The sequence below is a fragment of the Antechinus flavipes genome, chromosome 4 (genome assembly GCF_016432865.1).
Source record: "Antechinus flavipes isolate AdamAnt ecotype Samford, QLD, Australia chromosome 4, AdamAnt_v2, whole genome shotgun sequence".
Lineage (NCBI taxonomy): Eukaryota > Metazoa > Chordata > Mammalia > Dasyuromorphia > Dasyuridae > Antechinus > Antechinus flavipes.
The window spans coordinates 285,291,155-285,309,737 of record NC_067401.1 but is presented as its reverse complement, the minus strand read 5'-3'; the positions used below and the strand labels follow the sequence as shown (position 1 = coordinate 285,309,737).

Below are 18,583 nucleotides of genomic sequence, written 5' to 3'. Positions count from 1 at the left end.
AGGTTCATATAATTGAATATGGAAGAGAATATTGTAGAAGATATGGGGATCAGGATGTGGAAAATCTTAAATGTCAATTTTTTTTGTCTTGTATGCAGTGGAGAGCCACTGAAAGTTTTTTGAAAAAGGCTAAATTATACAAAGTAGTGTCTTAGGCAAGTTAATATAGCAATATAATATAGGAATTAATTCAAGGGGATGAAAAGCTAGCGAGGCAAAGGCAGTAGATAAATCATAGAATAGTTTGTTAACTCATTGAAGATATAAGGGGAAAAGAAGAGGTGAAATCAAAAATGATTTCAATTTTCAAGTGAAGATTATTAAGGCAACAAAATCAGAGAAACTAAGAGGTATTTGAGTTTAAGATAAAGGAAAAATATCCAGGTACCAGGGGGTGACCCAAAATCTGTTTTTCTGTGTCTTATGAGTTAAGAATGTTTTTTATATTTTTAAATACAATAAAATTTTATTTTAAGATGTAAAAATCACAAGTAGCTCTTTAGTTTGCTGGTATATCCCTGGGGTAGATAATCACTAATGGCTGAAGTTTAGGAGAAAAATCAAAATTAGCATTTTTATATTATATATGATAATTTAAGCAATGAGGATAGATGAGGTCTTTGAAAGAGGGAATGTAGTGAGTGATCAGAGCTGAGAACTTGAGCCATGACTTAGGCCCATATTTTTGGAGAATAGGAGGGATTTGAACCAGGGCACCACAAATGTCACAGAAGACAAAGTAGACTAGGTCATCGTGATTCTACTCTATTTCTAAGAGATACTGTAATGCCAGTAATATTTTTTTTTGTTATAATTTTCAGACTATTACCAAGTTGTAGTTTCATATTAACTAATATTTAATAATACAATTTATTTGGTGAATACCAAAATATTAAATTTATAGGACTTTTGCTCTAAGCTAGTTTTGATGGAATTTTACTGTATAGGTTGACTTAAAACCAAGAATGATTTTCATTTTTTAACATTTTATTCCTTTTGTCTTACAGTGTTGGATGATGAAGATAGCAATAATATCACAGTAGGATCCCTTGTTACAGTATTGGTCAAATTGACAAGGCAAACAATGGCAGTGAGTAATTCTTTGCATGATGAGTCTAAAAACATATAATATATTCTTTTTTGTTTAGATTTATTTTAGTGGTGCTTTTACTTCAAAATCTCTGTGATTCCATTGGTATGGATATTTTTTTTCACAGATGTAAATTATAGCATTTCCTTCTTTCTTTGATCTGCTCTTGCCTTCTCTCTTCCCTCCCCTCCTTCCTTCCCCTTCCCTACCTTAGTAGAGAATTTCATGAGTTACTGTGGATATGCATCATCTGATAACCAAACCAGTGGCAGACCTAGGTCTGTACTTGGGTCTTTAATCAAAAGAATTGGTTACATCTCACAGAGACCAAACTTTCATCCTGATGTCTTTCTTCAGATCTTCTCCAATTGTACTAGAAGAACCATTGTTCTGCTCCAATTTCTATTTATTTTTAGCTGCTCTATGTTTACTCTGAAGTAGTTTTGTCTTATTTGTAGGGGAAATACGGAAAGCTTGGAATTTTCTGATCTAACCTGCCATCTTTCTAGAATCCTTTCACTAAGTGATTAAAAATTTTTTTTCTTTGTTCCTTCTAAATTTGTTTCTTCTAGAAATTCTTGTTGAACTTGTATGCAATTTGTATTTTTCTTTGAGGGATAGTTTGTAGATGTTTTCAAGTTATCTATGTTTGTATCTTGAGCTTCCTTGTCACCATAGTTAGAATTTTTATGGTTGAATTCTTTTTGTTGTTGTTGCTCACTCATTTTTCCAGCTTGCTTTGGACTAAATATTGTATTGGGCTGTGCTCATCTCTGAGGGTTTATGTAGGATTTCTAGCCTGAACTTTTTTTTTTTTTTTTAATGTCTACAGCTTCAGTAGAAAGGACTCTTTTGGTGTTGCCCAAGCCGTGTGATCTGATAAAAGAGTTGTTCACTGTTTTCTGGTTGTACTCTGTTAATTCCTAATCTGGTTTGGATCTGTTGGCTTGTATATTGTTGAGTTTCTGTAGAGTGCAATTCCGTTATATTCTCTCATAGTTGGTTCCCTGGAAAGTTCTACAAAATTTAGAACAGCTGACTCCCCTTTGGTTTGAGCTCATAACTTAATTTATTTCACTGCAGTCTTAAATGTGGGTCTAAAGGACAGAACTGAGTCCCTCCTCTGCTCTTGAGCTCAGAGCCATATTGCTAAAGTTCTAGAACTTCTTCCTTGTTCCATTTGCAGGTAGGTCCCTGCTCCCTAAGGGGGGTTCAGCCCCCTTTGTGTTCTCGTACATTCCCACTGCTGCAGCTGCTGCCCCTGTAGCCTGCAATATATTGCTCCTTCCATTTCTGGCGGCATTGCTTTGCCATTCTCAGCGCCAGCCCTCAGTCCAGGGTCAATAGTCTTCCTCATTTCTTCTTAAGCTTTCCTGAGCTAGAAAAATAACTTTCTTTGACTTTTTCTTGGTTTTCCTGATCAGAATTTAGTTTGGCATGTTTTCTAGGTTGTTGGGGAAAGGAGAGAGATGGGGAAGATGTATTGGGAGAGGTAAGCAAACTATTATAGAGAAATAGGGCTTAGGGAGCAAGGGGAAAGAGTATTTCACTAGCCAATAGTATAGATCATGTATGGATAGAACGAAAGTTTAAGGAAACAGATTCAAAATCATTAAGACCTATAACTACTGTGCCATCTCTTTCCCTCCTCCTGCTCTTTTTCTTGTTCTGTGTCCTCCCACTTTTGTGCCCTTCCCCAACACACACACGCACACACCCTCACATCCTCCAAATGAAAACAGAACAATTAAACAATAAATTTACAGAGATTGCCGATGCTGCTAATTAGGGAACTGACTTGAGATCTTTTGTGCAGAGAGAAGAATCCTTTTTGGCCCCCACATATCTATCTTCTGTCCATCTACACCAAAGTACTACTTGATTGTCTTTGGTTCCTGTGTGTCATCCATCATCTGTCTTTATCCATGTTAGACCTTCATGTATCTACCCCCTTTGGTTCTGTCCAAAGCTCATGTGGCTGCCTCTCCCTCATTCTTCCTGGCTCCTGCATGTTCTTGAACCATGTGCCAATCTTCTTCCTCCTTGGGTATGCAGTCTCTTTCCTGTCTTCCTTTTTTCCCATTAACAGTATCAGTAGGCATATTTATATATAAAAATTGTTTTACATACATAAAATTGTATGTAAAATTGTTTAAGTGGAATGGTCCACTTAAGTTAAAGCAAGAACTATTTATGATTAGTTTAAAATCAGTCTTTTTAAATTACCTTGCTTCTGAATAGCAGTATTTTTTAATGGAAATCTGAGTAAACTGAAGTTGATATTAAAAAAGTAAATTCAAAAAGATTTTCTATATTGATTGTTATACTGAAATTTTGCTATAATTTTCACTGAAGCCTGAAGATCTCTTTAGTATCTTAGCTGAATTATATCGGAGAGGATATTAAAGCTGTAAAATTCATTAGTCTAAAAACTTCCAAGGTAATGATGGATTATAAACAATGTATGTGTATTTTTGCAGTTAGATAAAGTGTTGTCTGTGGGGTTCTGTTTTATACACCTAAAAAAACCCAACCAAAACTAAAAGCACTTTTCATATTGATACTGCTTTGTTATGAGAATGTTTGTTATTTGATAGTAAATTTATCAATTGACTTGATTTCTGCCTCCCTCCCCCCCCCCCTTTTTTTTTTTTTCCTTTCAGGAAGTATTTGAAAAGGAACAGTCTATCTGTGCTGCAGAAGAGCAGCTGGCAGAAGATGGGGCAAGTTAATTAAGAACTTTGGCTTTCATGATAACATCTGTGCTAATTGGTTGAAGAAATAATCTTTTAATTGGGGAACTGATTGACTTGTTCATGTAGATTTTAGGGAGTTTTAAAAAAACATTTATTATATTCTTTTTAATCTAAAATTTTATTTATTTAGCTTTTGAAATACATTACCACAGTTCTCTATTGTATATGTGCATGCTAAATTAATTGTAGATGTAATTGTTGTTCTTTTTAGTGTGCTATTCTTTGCACTTAACCTTTTCTGGTATGTTATAGCAAGGTGATGCCAACAAAAATAAGACTAAAGGGTGGCAGCAGAAGAGTAAAGGACCTAAGAAAACTGCTAAATCAAAAAAAAAGAAACCTTTGAAAAAAAAGGCTGCCTCTGTGCCATTGCCCCAGTCAAAACAGCAGAAGCAAAAGCAGGCAAATGGTGTTGTTGGGAGTGTAAGTATTTTTTGTGTAATCAGATTGTCTTGTATATTGTTCTGTTGATTAAGCAAATTGGAAAAAGACTCCAGAGTAGTAGCTGAAAAGCAAGTAAATAATTTTGTACCTTTCCTTCTCTCATCAGCCTACTTTTTTTTTTTTTTTTTTTTTGGTGCCAAAATTAATTGTATCTAGGAGAGGGATGACTTTTGTCACAGGTTGCACACACACACACACACACACACAAAATTCATTTTATCATTATTGTACAGTACTTAAAACTTTGGGGATGGTTGAGTGTAGCCAAAATAGCAGAGGGAAAAGTGCATTCGAGATGAACTCTCCCAACAGTCACTTTTTCAAAAATTAGTCACATATTGGGAATAAAAACCTCACAAACAAATGCAGAAATATTTAATGCATCTTTTTTTTGGACCCTAATACTGTAAAATTACATTCAGTGCCTTGGAAGAATTAACCAGAAACTAAGTAATCAGATCCTAAAGAATGAGTGGGTGAAAGAATGAATCATAGAAATAACTTCTAGAGAAAGAACTAAGAAACTCTGACTACATATTAGAGCACACTTTCTTTCATTTTATTTTATTGCTTTATTATTTTTTTATCATGGCTAATATGAAAATATGTTTTGCATGACTTCAGATGCATAATGTATATCCTATTGTTTGCCTTCTCAATAGATAGGAGACAGGCAGAAGGGGGAGAGCATTTGGAACTGGGGGAAAATTTTTTAAAGCATAATTTTGAAAGTTTTTGTTGGTGCATTTTGTTTCTCTTCGGATCTGTCCTCTCCCGTCCCCCTTACAATAAGTGTAAGAACAAAAAACATTTTTTAAGGATGAAAAACATATTGTCCAATAGAATCATATTCTTTGCAGCATGGAGGCATCCCTGTGTTTTAAATCTTATTTTAGAAAAATACAAACTCTTGTAAGTCCTGCTAAATGGGAAGAGGCTTTGAATTTGGGTTTATTGATGAATCTATATATATATCATTAGAGATACCTCACTGAAGTGCAGAGGATCTGAGTGCAGGGTGATAAAAGTCATCTCTGTAGGAGCAATAATTAACCACACTAATAAAATGGTGATTCCTTGAAATAATGAATATAATATTCAGATAACACAAAACTAACAATGCAAAAGTAATGTTTAGTATTTTGAATCATATTAGATCTTAGAACCTTTAAATAAAAAGTTAGTACTTCATTTTAAGCAGTCTTTAGAAAGCCTTTTCCTTAAACCTCTCAGACAATACTATATCATCTAAATAATTTCCTATGTGAGTTTATATTTTCATAATTCAGTTCAATAAAACGTCATTAAGTATCTGTTCATTGCTCTTGGCTTTGGGTATACAAAGATAAAAACAAACTAAACCACTTCAAAGAATTTCCATTCTACCTAGGATAGTTAAGCTAGTAATTACTTAGCTGGGTTATAACTTTTTTTTTTTTTTTTGGAGCCTTTCTGTTCCCTGATAATAATAAAGTTTTTCTGTGGCTGTATTTTCTTTCTAGGAAGCTGCTATAAAAGAAGATGATGATGATATATCTGACAAAGGTAGTGATTCTGAGGAAGAAGAAACAAATAGGGATTCCCAGAGTGAAAAAGATGATGGAAGTGACAGAGACTCTGACAGAGAGCAAGATGAAAAACAAAACAAAGATGATGAAGCAGTAAGTCTTGTATTATGAGCTCTTTAAATTTATGAGCTCTACCTCCATTTACTCATTCTCAAAATTAAAAAAATATATATATTTATTTTTTAAATATCATTATATTACTTGGATTTTATTTTATAATAAGGAGTTTTAAAGGTTAAGGTCACAAAGCAAGTTGGGCCACAATCTGCTAACAGATCCTATTCTTTACTACTCAACCCTTTAACTCCAGTGTTTACAAAAAAAAAAAGTTCTTAGATCTAAGATGATCTATTTTGCCTTCTATGCTGGGGGGTAACTAATTTGAAATAAAAGACTCAGAGAAATATCTTTTTTAAGATTGGCTATATCCAAGCATGTTTGTGGCATAAGAAAAAGAGGCAATGCAGAGAAGATTGCAGATGTATGAATGAAAGGGTTTGACAAGAGAATTTTTTTAAAAAAGGTTGCTTTTTTTCCCCAGCAGAAAGTAAGAGCAAAAAAAGAGAGACAGAGAGAGAGAGAGGAGAATTAAAATCCTGGCAGAAAGAGGGGATGGGATCTGAGGACATAGGGAACCATTATCCTTGGCATTGAATTATAAAAATATCTCTTGAGGATTAAGAGGAAAAAGATGATAGTAGGAGTCTCTAGAATGCCTTCAGTCTTAGTAAAGTAGAGATAAGAGGTGATCAAGGATTTAAAAGAGAAAGGATTTAGCACTGGCACTATAGAGAATATCATAGAAATTTTTCTATTCTTCTAAATACCTAAGTAATAATGAAAGCTCAACACAACAGTCCAGTATATTAATTATAAATATATAGTGGTTGAAATCAGCTTGATTTTTGCAACTTTGTCCAGGAGTGTTCAGTAGGAAAAATGCAGTTGCAGAGAAATTGGCTAATAGAAGGTTCCAAGGTTGGGAATTAGCAGGTTGGGGTTGTTGTAAGGTTGGAGACGGGATTGAGTGAGAGCTTCTTGGTTAGTGACTACAACAATGTAACAGTAGCAGTGAGAAGTCAAGAGCTGTGTATGGAGACAAATTAAGTCCTAACAAGGGAGGTGACTGGAAAATTAGGAATAAGTCAAGGGACAGGCAAGGTCTACTGGGAGTAAAAAAGGACAAATGTTATGTAATGGAAGAATAAAAGTGTAAAAATAAAGGTTGGTGAGTGAAATTTGAACATGCAAAAAATTAAAACTAGTACAATTCTATGGAACATGTTGTGAGCATGCCTTGTGTGAGACTGCCGTGAGTGAAGAAGGGTGATTGTTGAGGTTGAAGATTGTTATGGTGAGGTTTGTCTGTATGAATGTTGAAGTTAGTAATCTGAAAGTAAAAAATGGGAGAAAGCAAAATGAATATAATTGGATAAGTGACTGGGAAATTGGGAGAGGATAGTAATAAAAATGATGATGAGTATCTGTTTATATACACTTTGAAAGAAAAGATTATTGAGGAATATAAGAAGATGGGAAAAAGGAATATAATTATACACAATACTGTGTACTAACATGACACTACAATTAATAGCACAAATTAAATGAGAAAACAAAAAAAAAAAATTTCCCTAGGATTTGCAAATGTGGGATGGGGTTGTTGCTTTAATTCATAGGAAGAGGTAAAGTACTAATTATGTAGGCCTCAGAGTAGAATATTTGAGTATGTATTATGTTAACCTCATTGCCTGATTTAAAAATAAAATGATTTGTCATTTATTTGAATCATTCTTCAATAGGAGTGGCAAGAATTACAACAAAGTATACAACGGAAGGAGAGAGCTCTGCTGGAAACCAAATCAAAGATAACACACCCTGTTTACAGTCTTTACTTTCCTGAGGTAAGTTGTATGCATTGTGTTATTAAATATTTTTTTCATTTTCTTCAGTATTTTGCAGCTTGTATGTTTTCTGTGCCTTATGCTAATAAGTGTTGTCCTGATAATGGCGATTGTCTTAAAAGAGGATCATTTAGGATGTCACAAGTGACATCTTTTATCTTTCATGTAACAATTCCTCTCTGGGGCAAGGTTCTTCATTATAATAGGATGGTTCCCCTTTGAGACAGTTACCTGTGAATGCTTTTCTTGAATTTTATTTTATAGAATGTTCCTAAATTCAATAAGAAATATTTTGTAAGGTATATTAAGGAACTTGTTGTTAAATTCATGAGCTAGTATCTTAAATCTAATAAATGAAACTTGATGGGGACATACTTCTCTAGGATTTCTAACATAGTTCCTTTTTTTTTTAACTTTTGACTTGAAGAATTCAGATTCATTCTTTACATGCCTTTAGTACTTTGGCCAAAATATTAGAGTAGTCATTTCCCAGGAGAAATTCATATTGAGGGATGTGGGAAATTTAGGGACTAAAATCTTCATAGTTTTCCTATATGAATCTTGAAAGTGGCATGTATATTCAAACCAGTTCCAATTGTTCAGTAATGAAGAGAGTCAGCCACACCCAGAGAGAGAACTATGGAAAGTGAGTGTGGACCACAACATAGCATTTCCACTCCTGTTATTGTTTGCTTGCATTTTTGTTTTACTTCTCAGGTTTTTCTCTTTTTTTCTAGATCTGATTTTTCTTGTGCAGCAGTATAACTTTATAAATATGGATACATATATTGGATTTAACATATACTTTAACATTTTTAGCATGTATTGGACTACCTGCCATCTGGGGAGGGGGTGAGGGGAAGGAGGTGAAAAGTTGGAACAGAAGGTTTTGCAAGGCTCAGTGTTGAAAAATTACCCATGCATATGTTTTGTAACAAAAAGGTATAATAATAATTAAAAAAAAAGAAAAAGTGTCATGTAGCTAGAATTCAGACATTTTAAAATTTTAAAATATTTTATAATTTAAATATTTATTTAGCTATAGGATATCTCCATGTATTGATGAAAGCACTGACCTCCATTAATATCTCCTCCTTGAACAAAATTCCTTTAAATGAAATTGTTTTGGGAAGTAAGTCTTGCTGGGATTGTCATAGAGAGCAAATTTCTCAAATTTTTAAAGGGGAGATGGAATCTACATCTTGAAACATGTCTCTTTAGTTCAGTTTCTTGAAGAGATGAATCTGACAATGGAACATAAATCTTCACTGTACAAAATTAACATGTTAATGTAAAGGACTGCTTGCCATCTGGGGGAGGGGGTGGAGGGAGGGAGGGGAAATATCGGAACAGAAGTAAGTGCAAGGGATAATGTTGTAAAAAATTACCCTGGCATGGGTTCTGTCAATAAAAAGTTATTTAAAAAAAAATAAAAAAAAAATTAACATGTTAAGTGAATTTTATGTTCTTGCTTTTTCAAATGAAGTGCAATACATAAAAAGTTTGTTAATTTAGGATTACCTGAGAGTTCTGTACATAAGAGAACTCGGGTATTTTTTTCTTGGTGGTCTTCAGTTTTATATAATCATAAGTATGATACACTTTAATATTAGAAAAATAATTACCTTAGTTTATGTTATTGTATATCTTAGTCATATAGAATTTTAATATAAAATACATCAAAATAGAATTATTCTAGGATGCTTTTTCTTTTGCAATTAGTTGTTTTGAAAAGACCCCAGTTTTAAACAGTTGTTAGTGCTTGCATAATAAAATTGCAATATATTGATAATGCAGTCCTTGCTGCCAAAAAAAAAACCATGGGGTGGTGGTTTACATTCCACTGGAATTGAGAGAACATGTGCTTCCATTTGGGGGCAGGGATAAAAAGTACCCACCAAAAGGTAATAATTTTGCTGTGCCTTGAAGAATGGAGAGAAGTTAAACAAATAGAGGTGATGGATGTGGGAGAATATTACAGCTACTTGGATCATTCTGTATAGCTGAAGATTAACAGAAGACCAAAAAAAAAGAAAAAAAAAGAAAACATCTTTAATCATTTTAGTGAAAAATCTTTTATCTTGTTTACTTTTTTAAAAGAGGATTCTTGAACTTTTAATCTTTTCTTGAAAAGTTCATTAGGAACACTAGTTACTGAGCTTTTTTAGAACCAGTTGATTCTTAGAACCTGTTGAGCTTTATTCACTTCTTTACTACTGTAGTTACTTTTCTAGCTCTTGTATCTACTTATCTTATCCTGTTATCACCTGGCACTTCTTATTGTCATCTTTGCATCTTCCTGCAGCATCTTCCTTTTTTTCTGCATAAGGGTTAAAAAACACAGGATGTTAAAAACTGGTTAGATTGCTGTATAGAATGAGAGCAAGAATGTTGGCAGAGAGCAGACCTTCCTAGGGAGGGTCCCTTTTCTATCTTGGAGCTCATGTGGTTGCTTCATCCTGCTTTCTCCAGTCTTTTGGGTGCTTTTGCTAATGATGACACTTCTTCTTGTGATAGATTTCTGTCACCCCTCTAATCCACCTTTAGAAATACTCTGGTTCCATCACCACCTTGAAGCTTTTCTTATCCTCCTCATCTCAAACTGGTTTCTCCCTCAGCTTGGACTTTAAATCAGGTATGGGTTGTAGTAGACCACCGAGCTCCTTTCCAACTCTGAAGATCTATGGAACAACTTTTCCTCTGATCTCTCTGGTTTTATAATTTCTACGTAGCATTTCTCTGTCCCTCACTATATATTATCAATCTCCTCCCCTTTTTTCTTTCCTAGCAGCTTGTAGTGCCTTTCCCTCTGAAATTATTTTCCATCTACTTTGTACATAATCATATCTTGTATATCCAATAATTCAGGTATTGTCTTTCCTATTAAAGTGTGAACTCTTTGAGAGTGGCTATTGAATTTACCTTTCTTTGTATCCCCTATGCTTGCTTAGCATAATGCCTAAGCACATAAGAAGAGCATACTTTTCAAATTGATTATATATTTTGATTGCTCCTTTTGATTTACTTTTTGGTTCTTGATTCTCTGATAGGTGAGCTTTCCAGATAAAAGAATCCTATTGTTTGTACTTTTTCTTTTATAGTATTTGTCAAATCATCTGATTATACGTATTTTTAATTAGGGAAGTCCTTCTAAATTTACCCAGTTAAATTGGTTTTAAATTTTTTATTGATGCTTTTTTCTTTTTTTATGCTGTTGTCTCTTTCTGATATATCTTGCTTCCTGTTTAATTTAAAGTTACTATTTTTTTCCCTAATGACTTATAGGTCTTTTTCTTCTTCCCCTCCACAGGAAAAACAGGAGTGGTGGTGGCTTTATATTGCAGATAGGAAGGAACAAACATTGATATCTATGCCATACCATGTGTGCACATTAAAAGATATGGAAGAGGTAATTAATTGCATAATACCATTTCAGCATTTATGATATGTATGCACATACTAGCACTGTTCTTTTTGTTTTTGATCTTTAAATTTTATGTTTATTTTCTTTGTACATTCTACCAAATCATTTTTCCTCCAGAATACTTTTTGGTTTTTCCATAGAAGCAAAAATCTTTTGCTTTCAGTTAGGATTTACATATGGTGGATTAGGAGTAGATTTTTTTTTTAATATTTGCTTTTCAACATTTTTTGCAATTGGAGTATTTTAACGTGGAGAAAAATATAACTTTACATATTTCTTCTTTTCAGGAATTGTATTACCTACAAATTTTGCAGGGTTTTTTCCCCCCACTAATCTGTTGCTCAATATTTAAGCCTTCTATTTAACAAATAAATGCTTTTCTCTCCTTTGAATTATTTAAGAATGGAATCTGAAAGAATAAACAAGAAATACTTTTACAACCACATTGTTATGTTTCAAATGATAAATTTAATCTAGATTAATCGACAATTGTGGCAAAAAAAAATTATTTTTGGTTATTTAGGGATATAATTGCTTTCCACTTGCTTTACAATTTTTCTCCAAATATGTTACATGCCATACTCCCTAGAAGAGATGTTCTTAGTTTGCCTTTGTGTAGAGGACTAGAAAAGAGCAGTAAAGCCTGGGGCTACTTTTGTTACTTCTGTAATGTTAATTTTTTTTGAAAAATCATTTTCTCTCATCTTTTAGCCGAATGGCAAGATGCTTAAAATATTTTATTGCTGTTTTGTTTAATGCTCAAAATATATATAGTTCATTGGCTGTATCTTGCTTTTATAAATAGCAATTTGAACTTTAATTTTTTTGGGGGGTGTATGCACACATGCATGTATACAGCAACATAGTTTCCTATTTTTTTTATGTGTTCTGATCATAATAATAATAATAGCTAATATGTATATAGCACTCACTATGTACTGGCACTGGAAACACTTTATAATTATTTCATTTGGTCCTTACAACAGTGAGATAGGTGCTATTATTATTCCCATTTTATACACAAGGAAACTGAGTCAAACAGGTTACACAGCTGAGTAAGTGTCTAAGGCTGGATTTGAAATCAGATCTTGTCTCCAATAACTAGCACTCTATTCCTATGTCATCTAGTAGCCTATATTCCCCATGAAGTAGATCTGCTTAGACATAGAATTTGATATATTGGGCTCTCATTGCCCATGGCCATAAGTCAAGACTAGAAAGGACCTTATAGATCATTTAGAACAAATTCTCTCCTTAATTCACCCTTCTCCCCTCTTTTTTTAAAAACAGACGAGGAAACTTATTTTGTACCTGCTAGATTTTTACATTGTACACCAAGGACGTTTTTCTGTCCATTTTAGTATTTCTGCCTCAAATCTCTCTTCTAATTAAATTCTTTCCTACTTCCTAAACAAATCTATCCCAATTACTTTTTTTTTTCTCTTTAAGAAGTTTAATGTGTATTATCAATCAGCTAATCAACAAACATTTAAGTACTTATTATGTGTTAAGTAGTGAGGTAGGGCTAAAGATACAATTGCCAATGAAACAGTCTCAGGTCTCAAGAAATTTACATTCTAATGGAGCAGAGTACATGAACATATGAAAACATATTAAAAACCAAATACAAGTTAGCCTATTTGAGTTAAGAGTGACAGGGAGGTGCTATTGTCTAGGGCAGAGTTTGTTAAATTTTTTTCCACTTATTATATATAAACTGAGAAATTTTTATGTGACCTTTATAAGTAAATAAAATAGGTATACAAACCAAACATTTGCTAATAATAAATCATAATTTCATGACGTTTATATTACGAAATCCCATCTGGAGTCACAAACTACAATTTAAGAACTTGGCTGGCTCTAGTATCCCAATTACTTTAAACCATTTTCTATTTGAGAGTTTTAATAAGTGTGTCATGGTTGTCCAGATACTGCTTTACCTTAATGATGGGAGAGGCTTTTTTATCTTTATTTTGATATAGTACCCTCATTAGTACCTTTCCCTTTCCTTCCATTTGTACCATAATTTGAAGGCATTTCTAAGGGTTTTTCTTAGTGCTTTAATGTGCTATGATGTTTGATGCCCAAAGCAAAGTAGTAAAGAAAGACATTAACTCTTTCCATCGCATCTCCAGGAAACTTGAAATGATTAGAAATAATGAATAACAGATCTTATTGCATCTTACAGATACAAACACTGGTATACTATTATTTTATTATTAAGAACCTTACTAATTAAAAAGGATGGCTGTGAAAAAAAGGTACTTCTGCTTATGTTTGTTATTAGTCTTCTCATTCTTGATATCTTCATGGAATTTATTTGCAAGTGTATTGTGTCATTGCTTCTCATATCAACAAGTATCTACTGCCAGAGATGACTTTTTAAAATTAGTTTGTATTTCCAATATTCCCCTCTAAAAGAACTTTCAAAATGTCATTGTCTTCTATAAAAAGTAAGGCCATATCAGTGCCATCTTCCTTGCTTTGCCAAGACTGCCTGCTTGTTCACAGAAACTCTCAGACCCCTTTGATAAAGAATAGTGTAAAAGTCCAAATTAAGGGTGTGTGGGCATATCTTCACAAAGAATGAGACTTTAAAAACACGCACAGCATCTTTTGCATTGTTGTGAATGACTAGCATGTAGGATTATACTGGATTCAACTGCTTTTGGAAACAGTGGCTTGTTTGCAGGCTTGCAGGCAGTTTAGATCATTCTAATAATGAGAGATTTTCAAGGCCTCAGTTCTATGTTGATTAATTTCCAGTTTAATGTGATAACTCAACCTTACCTTTTCCCCTTATTTTTTAAACTATCAGTGTTTTCCTTTATTTTTTGAATTTGCTAACCCTTTTTTATACTAGAGCTGTCTTAACTTACTTTAAAAGAGCATATCCTCAAATTCCATTTTGAAATAGCACAATTCATAAACAATTTCAGCAGTCACAGAAAAACACCCCACTAATTTTTTAAAAAAATTATAATCAAGAATAAATTAAGAATAGTAGGAAATTAGTTTTATTCTAAATTTTATGTATTCATGATTTCTTAGTATTTAAGAAAGTGATTTAAAAAATCTAATTTTATTGGTGACTTATCCAGGTTCATCAAATCAGAGATTTCATGCTGCTTCCTAGGATAATATTCTATAGTCACAAGTTCTCTGACTTGCTAAAAAAAAATTATTTCCAGCCAGCAGTGGCAGAGTCCTATGATATTTAAGATCTAAATATAATAGCTAATTTCTCTTTAAAGCTTGGACAGAAGGAGCATCTAAGGAAATTTTTACCTTTTTGACATATATTTAAATCCTGGTACAACCCTAAGATCTTTGGAAACCATGAAAAGCTACTCTCATATCATAACAGAACTATTTCTCTTTATAGCCATAATGACATATAGTGAATAGTTTATATAGCAGAAGATCACTTTGGTTTCAAACTAAAAGGCAGATTCTCCTAAACCAAGATTATGGGTAAAGGAGTTATTGCTTCTTTTCTCTGACCCTTCCCCATTAACTCTTCTGTCTTCATAGCTTATGACTTTGTTTCTTTATGTATTTGTAAATTGTTTTTAGAATAAAAAGTTACATTGTACATGAATATATCCATTATCTGGGTAACATAGCTATTGATTGCCAAGAAAATTCCCTAACTAATCTTGTCCATGAGCTGCTTAAAAGTGAGAAAACAATAATTCAGCCAATATTATGATTAACTTCCATACATTATTCTTATTTCTATAAATGCTATACATAATATCAAATATTTTTTACAGAGCTTTCAGAATTCCTCTTAAATTTAGAAAGATATTATTTTGAAAATGCCAATGTATAACTTGGATCCCTTGCAATTTCTTTCTGTCACGTTAAAAATCATTGGAATACAAATGAGTGGTTTCTGCTTCCTAGGGTTGGTTTCTTTTTGGTTTATGTATTAATTTTGTATTGAGAGACTAAAAGGGAGCATTGACTTTAATCATTAAAGACATCTTCACATTCTGTCTTCATCGCTCACTTGGCTATATGTCAGTGAACAAGTCTCTGGGCTTGTTTCCTCAGCTGTAAAATTGGTTTTAATAATACCTACCTTACAATGTTGTTATGAAACTTAGATGTGATCATGAATTTAAGTATTTTATTTTGTAAACCTTGTAACATTAGAGAACCATCAACTGTTAGGCATGATTTAAGTCTTGTAGAGTCAAGGATCATTGCTCTGAAGTTCACACATTTATCTTTTATCTTTCAGGTAGAACTGAAGTTCCCTGCTCCAGGAAAACCTGGAAATTACCAGTACACAGTGTATCTAAGATCAGATTCTTATATGGGTTTGGACCAGATTAAACCATTGAAGGTAAGAATCAAAGACCATTCAGTAAATACATTTCCTGTTTCTTGATTTCAATAATTATTTGATTAAGCTGTCTTTAGTGTTCGTTGAAGTAAGTAATGGAATAGGAAAGAGTTCATCAAATGTCTTTTATGTGCAGAATTGTTTTATGGGCAGGTATGTTTTTAAGAATAACTCTCTGGAACCTTTCTGGAAGTTTAATTTTAAAATTTGAAACAGTTTAGAAGCTTGAATTGACAAACCAACTGAAAACTCTCTATATGCATGAAGTATGAAAGAACTTTTTGAAAAAATTTTAATGAAAACTTTAGGTTGTATTAACTGAAGTATCGTGACTAGAATAAGAGTTATGTTTTATTGTACTTTGCCATAATTATCTGGCCCAACATGTCAAAGAAAAATAGTATTCATCTGACCATTATGTTCAGTTCTCAGTATCACCCTGGCAAAGCAATAGTGACAAATTGGGTTGCCCAGAGGAAAGAAACCAGAATAAAATGAAAGCTACCAAAGCCCATATCAAAGACCTTAAAAGAATTGGGAATGCTTATTTTAAAGAATAAAAATACTTGGGGGAGGGTGGGAATGGAATTAGGTTTGCAAATGACAGTTTTCTAGCTGTTTTCAAGTATTTGGAGGACTATCATGTGGAAGAATATTTAGCCTAATTCTGCTCTAAAGAGCAAAGCTAGTACCAATATGTTAAAATTACAAGGAGTAAATTTGGTTTCACTCTAAAACATTTTTTTCTAAGTTGTTCAAAATTGGAGTGGGATATAAAATATTTCCCTGTTGCTGGAATTGTTTACATAGAGATTTGATGGTTACCTAAAGAGAATGCTATAGAAGGAATACCTGCTAGAAGAGGAGATGGGACTCAAGGACCTCTTGAGGTGGCTCAGATTAATCATATTTTTAGAAAAATACATTCTTTGCTCCTGACCACTTCCTCACCCCAGTAATGGTTTTTCAGTTTTTTTCCAGTGGGAAAAACTAAGACTTGTTTACTGATCTCCAACATGAACTATTTTTGATGATCTCATCTTAGGACTTTAATATTCTGCAGTTTGCTTTCTCTAATGAGGAACACAACAATCTACTTATCTGAAGCACATACCCACTAAGAATCATGTTATTGCTAGAGCTTTCCTTTTGCTGCAGAAGTCATTCTAATTTACAGTACAAGTGATGATTCAGAAGGCACAGAACTGGTTGAGATTCAAGGGCAAAGAGAAGTGAGGCAGCAAAGATCGTCTTACTTCACCTCCCATTTGTATGCCATAGGTATAGAAAATAGTATTTATAAAAATGTATTCAAAAGATACTGAAAAATATAGCCATTGTGTATCTCCTGGGAAATAGGCATCCAAAGTCTTCTTCAACTTTTTGATACATATCCAACTTTAGACTATGGTTGAAATACAAAGGAAAATCAAAAATTCAAAGCTGAATGCTCTTTGGATAAATGACAGCTTATGGCTATATTTCTGGTATTATGTTAGAATTAAGATTTTTACCTTTTTACCTTGATCTCCTGACTTTCTATTTGCTATATGTAAGGAATAAATGAAATAATATATCAAGTGCTTTGTAAGCTATAAAATACTGTTTCTAAGCATCAGCTATTATTGTTATTAATAAAGATTGTAATTTTAACATTCAAAACTTTCTTTTACAGTTGGAAGTTCATGAAGCTAAACCAGTGCCAGAAAATCATCCACAGTGGGATACAACAATAGAAGGAGATGAAGACCAGGAGGATAGTGAGGGCTTTGAAGATAGTTTTGAAGAAGAAGAAGAAGAAGAAGATGATGATGACTAAACAATAGTCTGAACCGACTACACTATTTGCACACATTTGCAAACTTTTTCCTGTTATGTTGGAACTGTACAGTAAACCAGAAACACAGTGCAGAAGTGTTGTTGAAGAAAGTTTAGTTTCTTTGCCCACTATGAGTGCATTATGTAATTTGCCAGTGGAGGTCTAGCAATATTTTGCCATGGGTACAACCTGGAAGATGCTTGTGGCTTATTTAAGCCTCTTAACTGTGGGATGGTGCATTTATTTCAACAATGATAATAAATCTTTTTTATTATAACTGTCCAAAAGTGTGGGCTGTGTATCGTCTGATCAGTCTATGGTCCCAATAAAAGAAAAAGTACCATGAAAAAAAAAAAAGCTCAATGAGCAACTTTCTGCAGTCAACTTTATTTTTTAGAAAAGTAAACATCTTTTAGGTATCATCTGCACAAATTTTAATCTTGATAAACTGTTACTCATTTTCTCAGTATTTTTCACTGATATGAAAATATTATGACAACTTCATCAGTAGCTGTTTTTACTTTTCTGGTCATCTTTTTGTGTCCAGTCTTTAGGAAGCACATTCCACATAGCATAGAGGGCTACATTTTGGGATTTGCCTTTTCTTAATTGCCCAAGATATTAATACAAATTATAAAAAAATATTGACTATGTCATAAAATGCTCTTAATGGCTTAAAACATTTTTAAGCCTCTATTTCAGCAGATCAATGCAAGATCTAATTTTTTTGATAAACTGTGTGTCTAAAAATGACTGTGGGACCATATGTTATCTGATGTTGGTGGCTTACATATTATGCCTTTTGTCAAAGGTACAGTATAAAAGCTGAAAGACATTCTTAACTTTTAATCTACCTGACTCTGTCAGAAACCTTTTAAGGAGAAAACACAACATGCAAAGGAGGCATCTTTTGTATTCATTTTGAACTCCTATCAATAAACCAGATGTTTGATTCAGTTTGCATTTGTAATGGTGTTTATCTTTTTCACCCCTAGAAACGGTTTATACATAGGGGGAATACATGCTTTTATTTTTTCATTTAAATATTTGTTTATAATATTGTACAAAAATGCTGAAGTTACTGGTATTTCTGTACAGTAGAAGAAAAAAAAGTTACCATGGATTGGTATTATCCCTTATCCATCTCTAGTCTCCAGGCAAGTACAATAGTTTTTAATGGTTATAAAATGTAGAGATTAATACAAGTCGACCACAGTGGTAAGA

General features: G+C 33.0%; 1 protein-coding gene across 1 annotated transcript in view; it reads left to right on the top strand.

Annotated features, from left to right (window-relative positions):
- SEC63 (SEC63 homolog, protein translocation regulator) overlaps positions 1–18,316 on the top strand; it is a 69,569-nt gene extending 51,253 nt beyond the window's left edge. Inside the window, exons 14-21 of the mRNA XM_051997490.1 lie at positions 1,008–1,090; positions 3,754–3,813; positions 4,099–4,269; positions 5,793–5,951; positions 7,658–7,759; positions 11,070–11,168; positions 15,436–15,540; positions 17,216–18,316. Of these exons, the coding sequence (XP_051853450.1) occupies positions 1,008–1,090; positions 3,754–3,813; positions 4,099–4,269; positions 5,793–5,951; positions 7,658–7,759; positions 11,070–11,168; positions 15,436–15,540; positions 17,216–17,359 (923 nt within the window). The 3' untranslated portion in view covers positions 17,360–18,316. The remainder of the gene's footprint in view (positions 1–1,007; positions 1,091–3,753; positions 3,814–4,098; positions 4,270–5,792; positions 5,952–7,657; positions 7,760–11,069; positions 11,169–15,435; positions 15,541–17,215) is intronic.
- Positions 18,317–18,583: the final 267 nt, after the last annotated feature.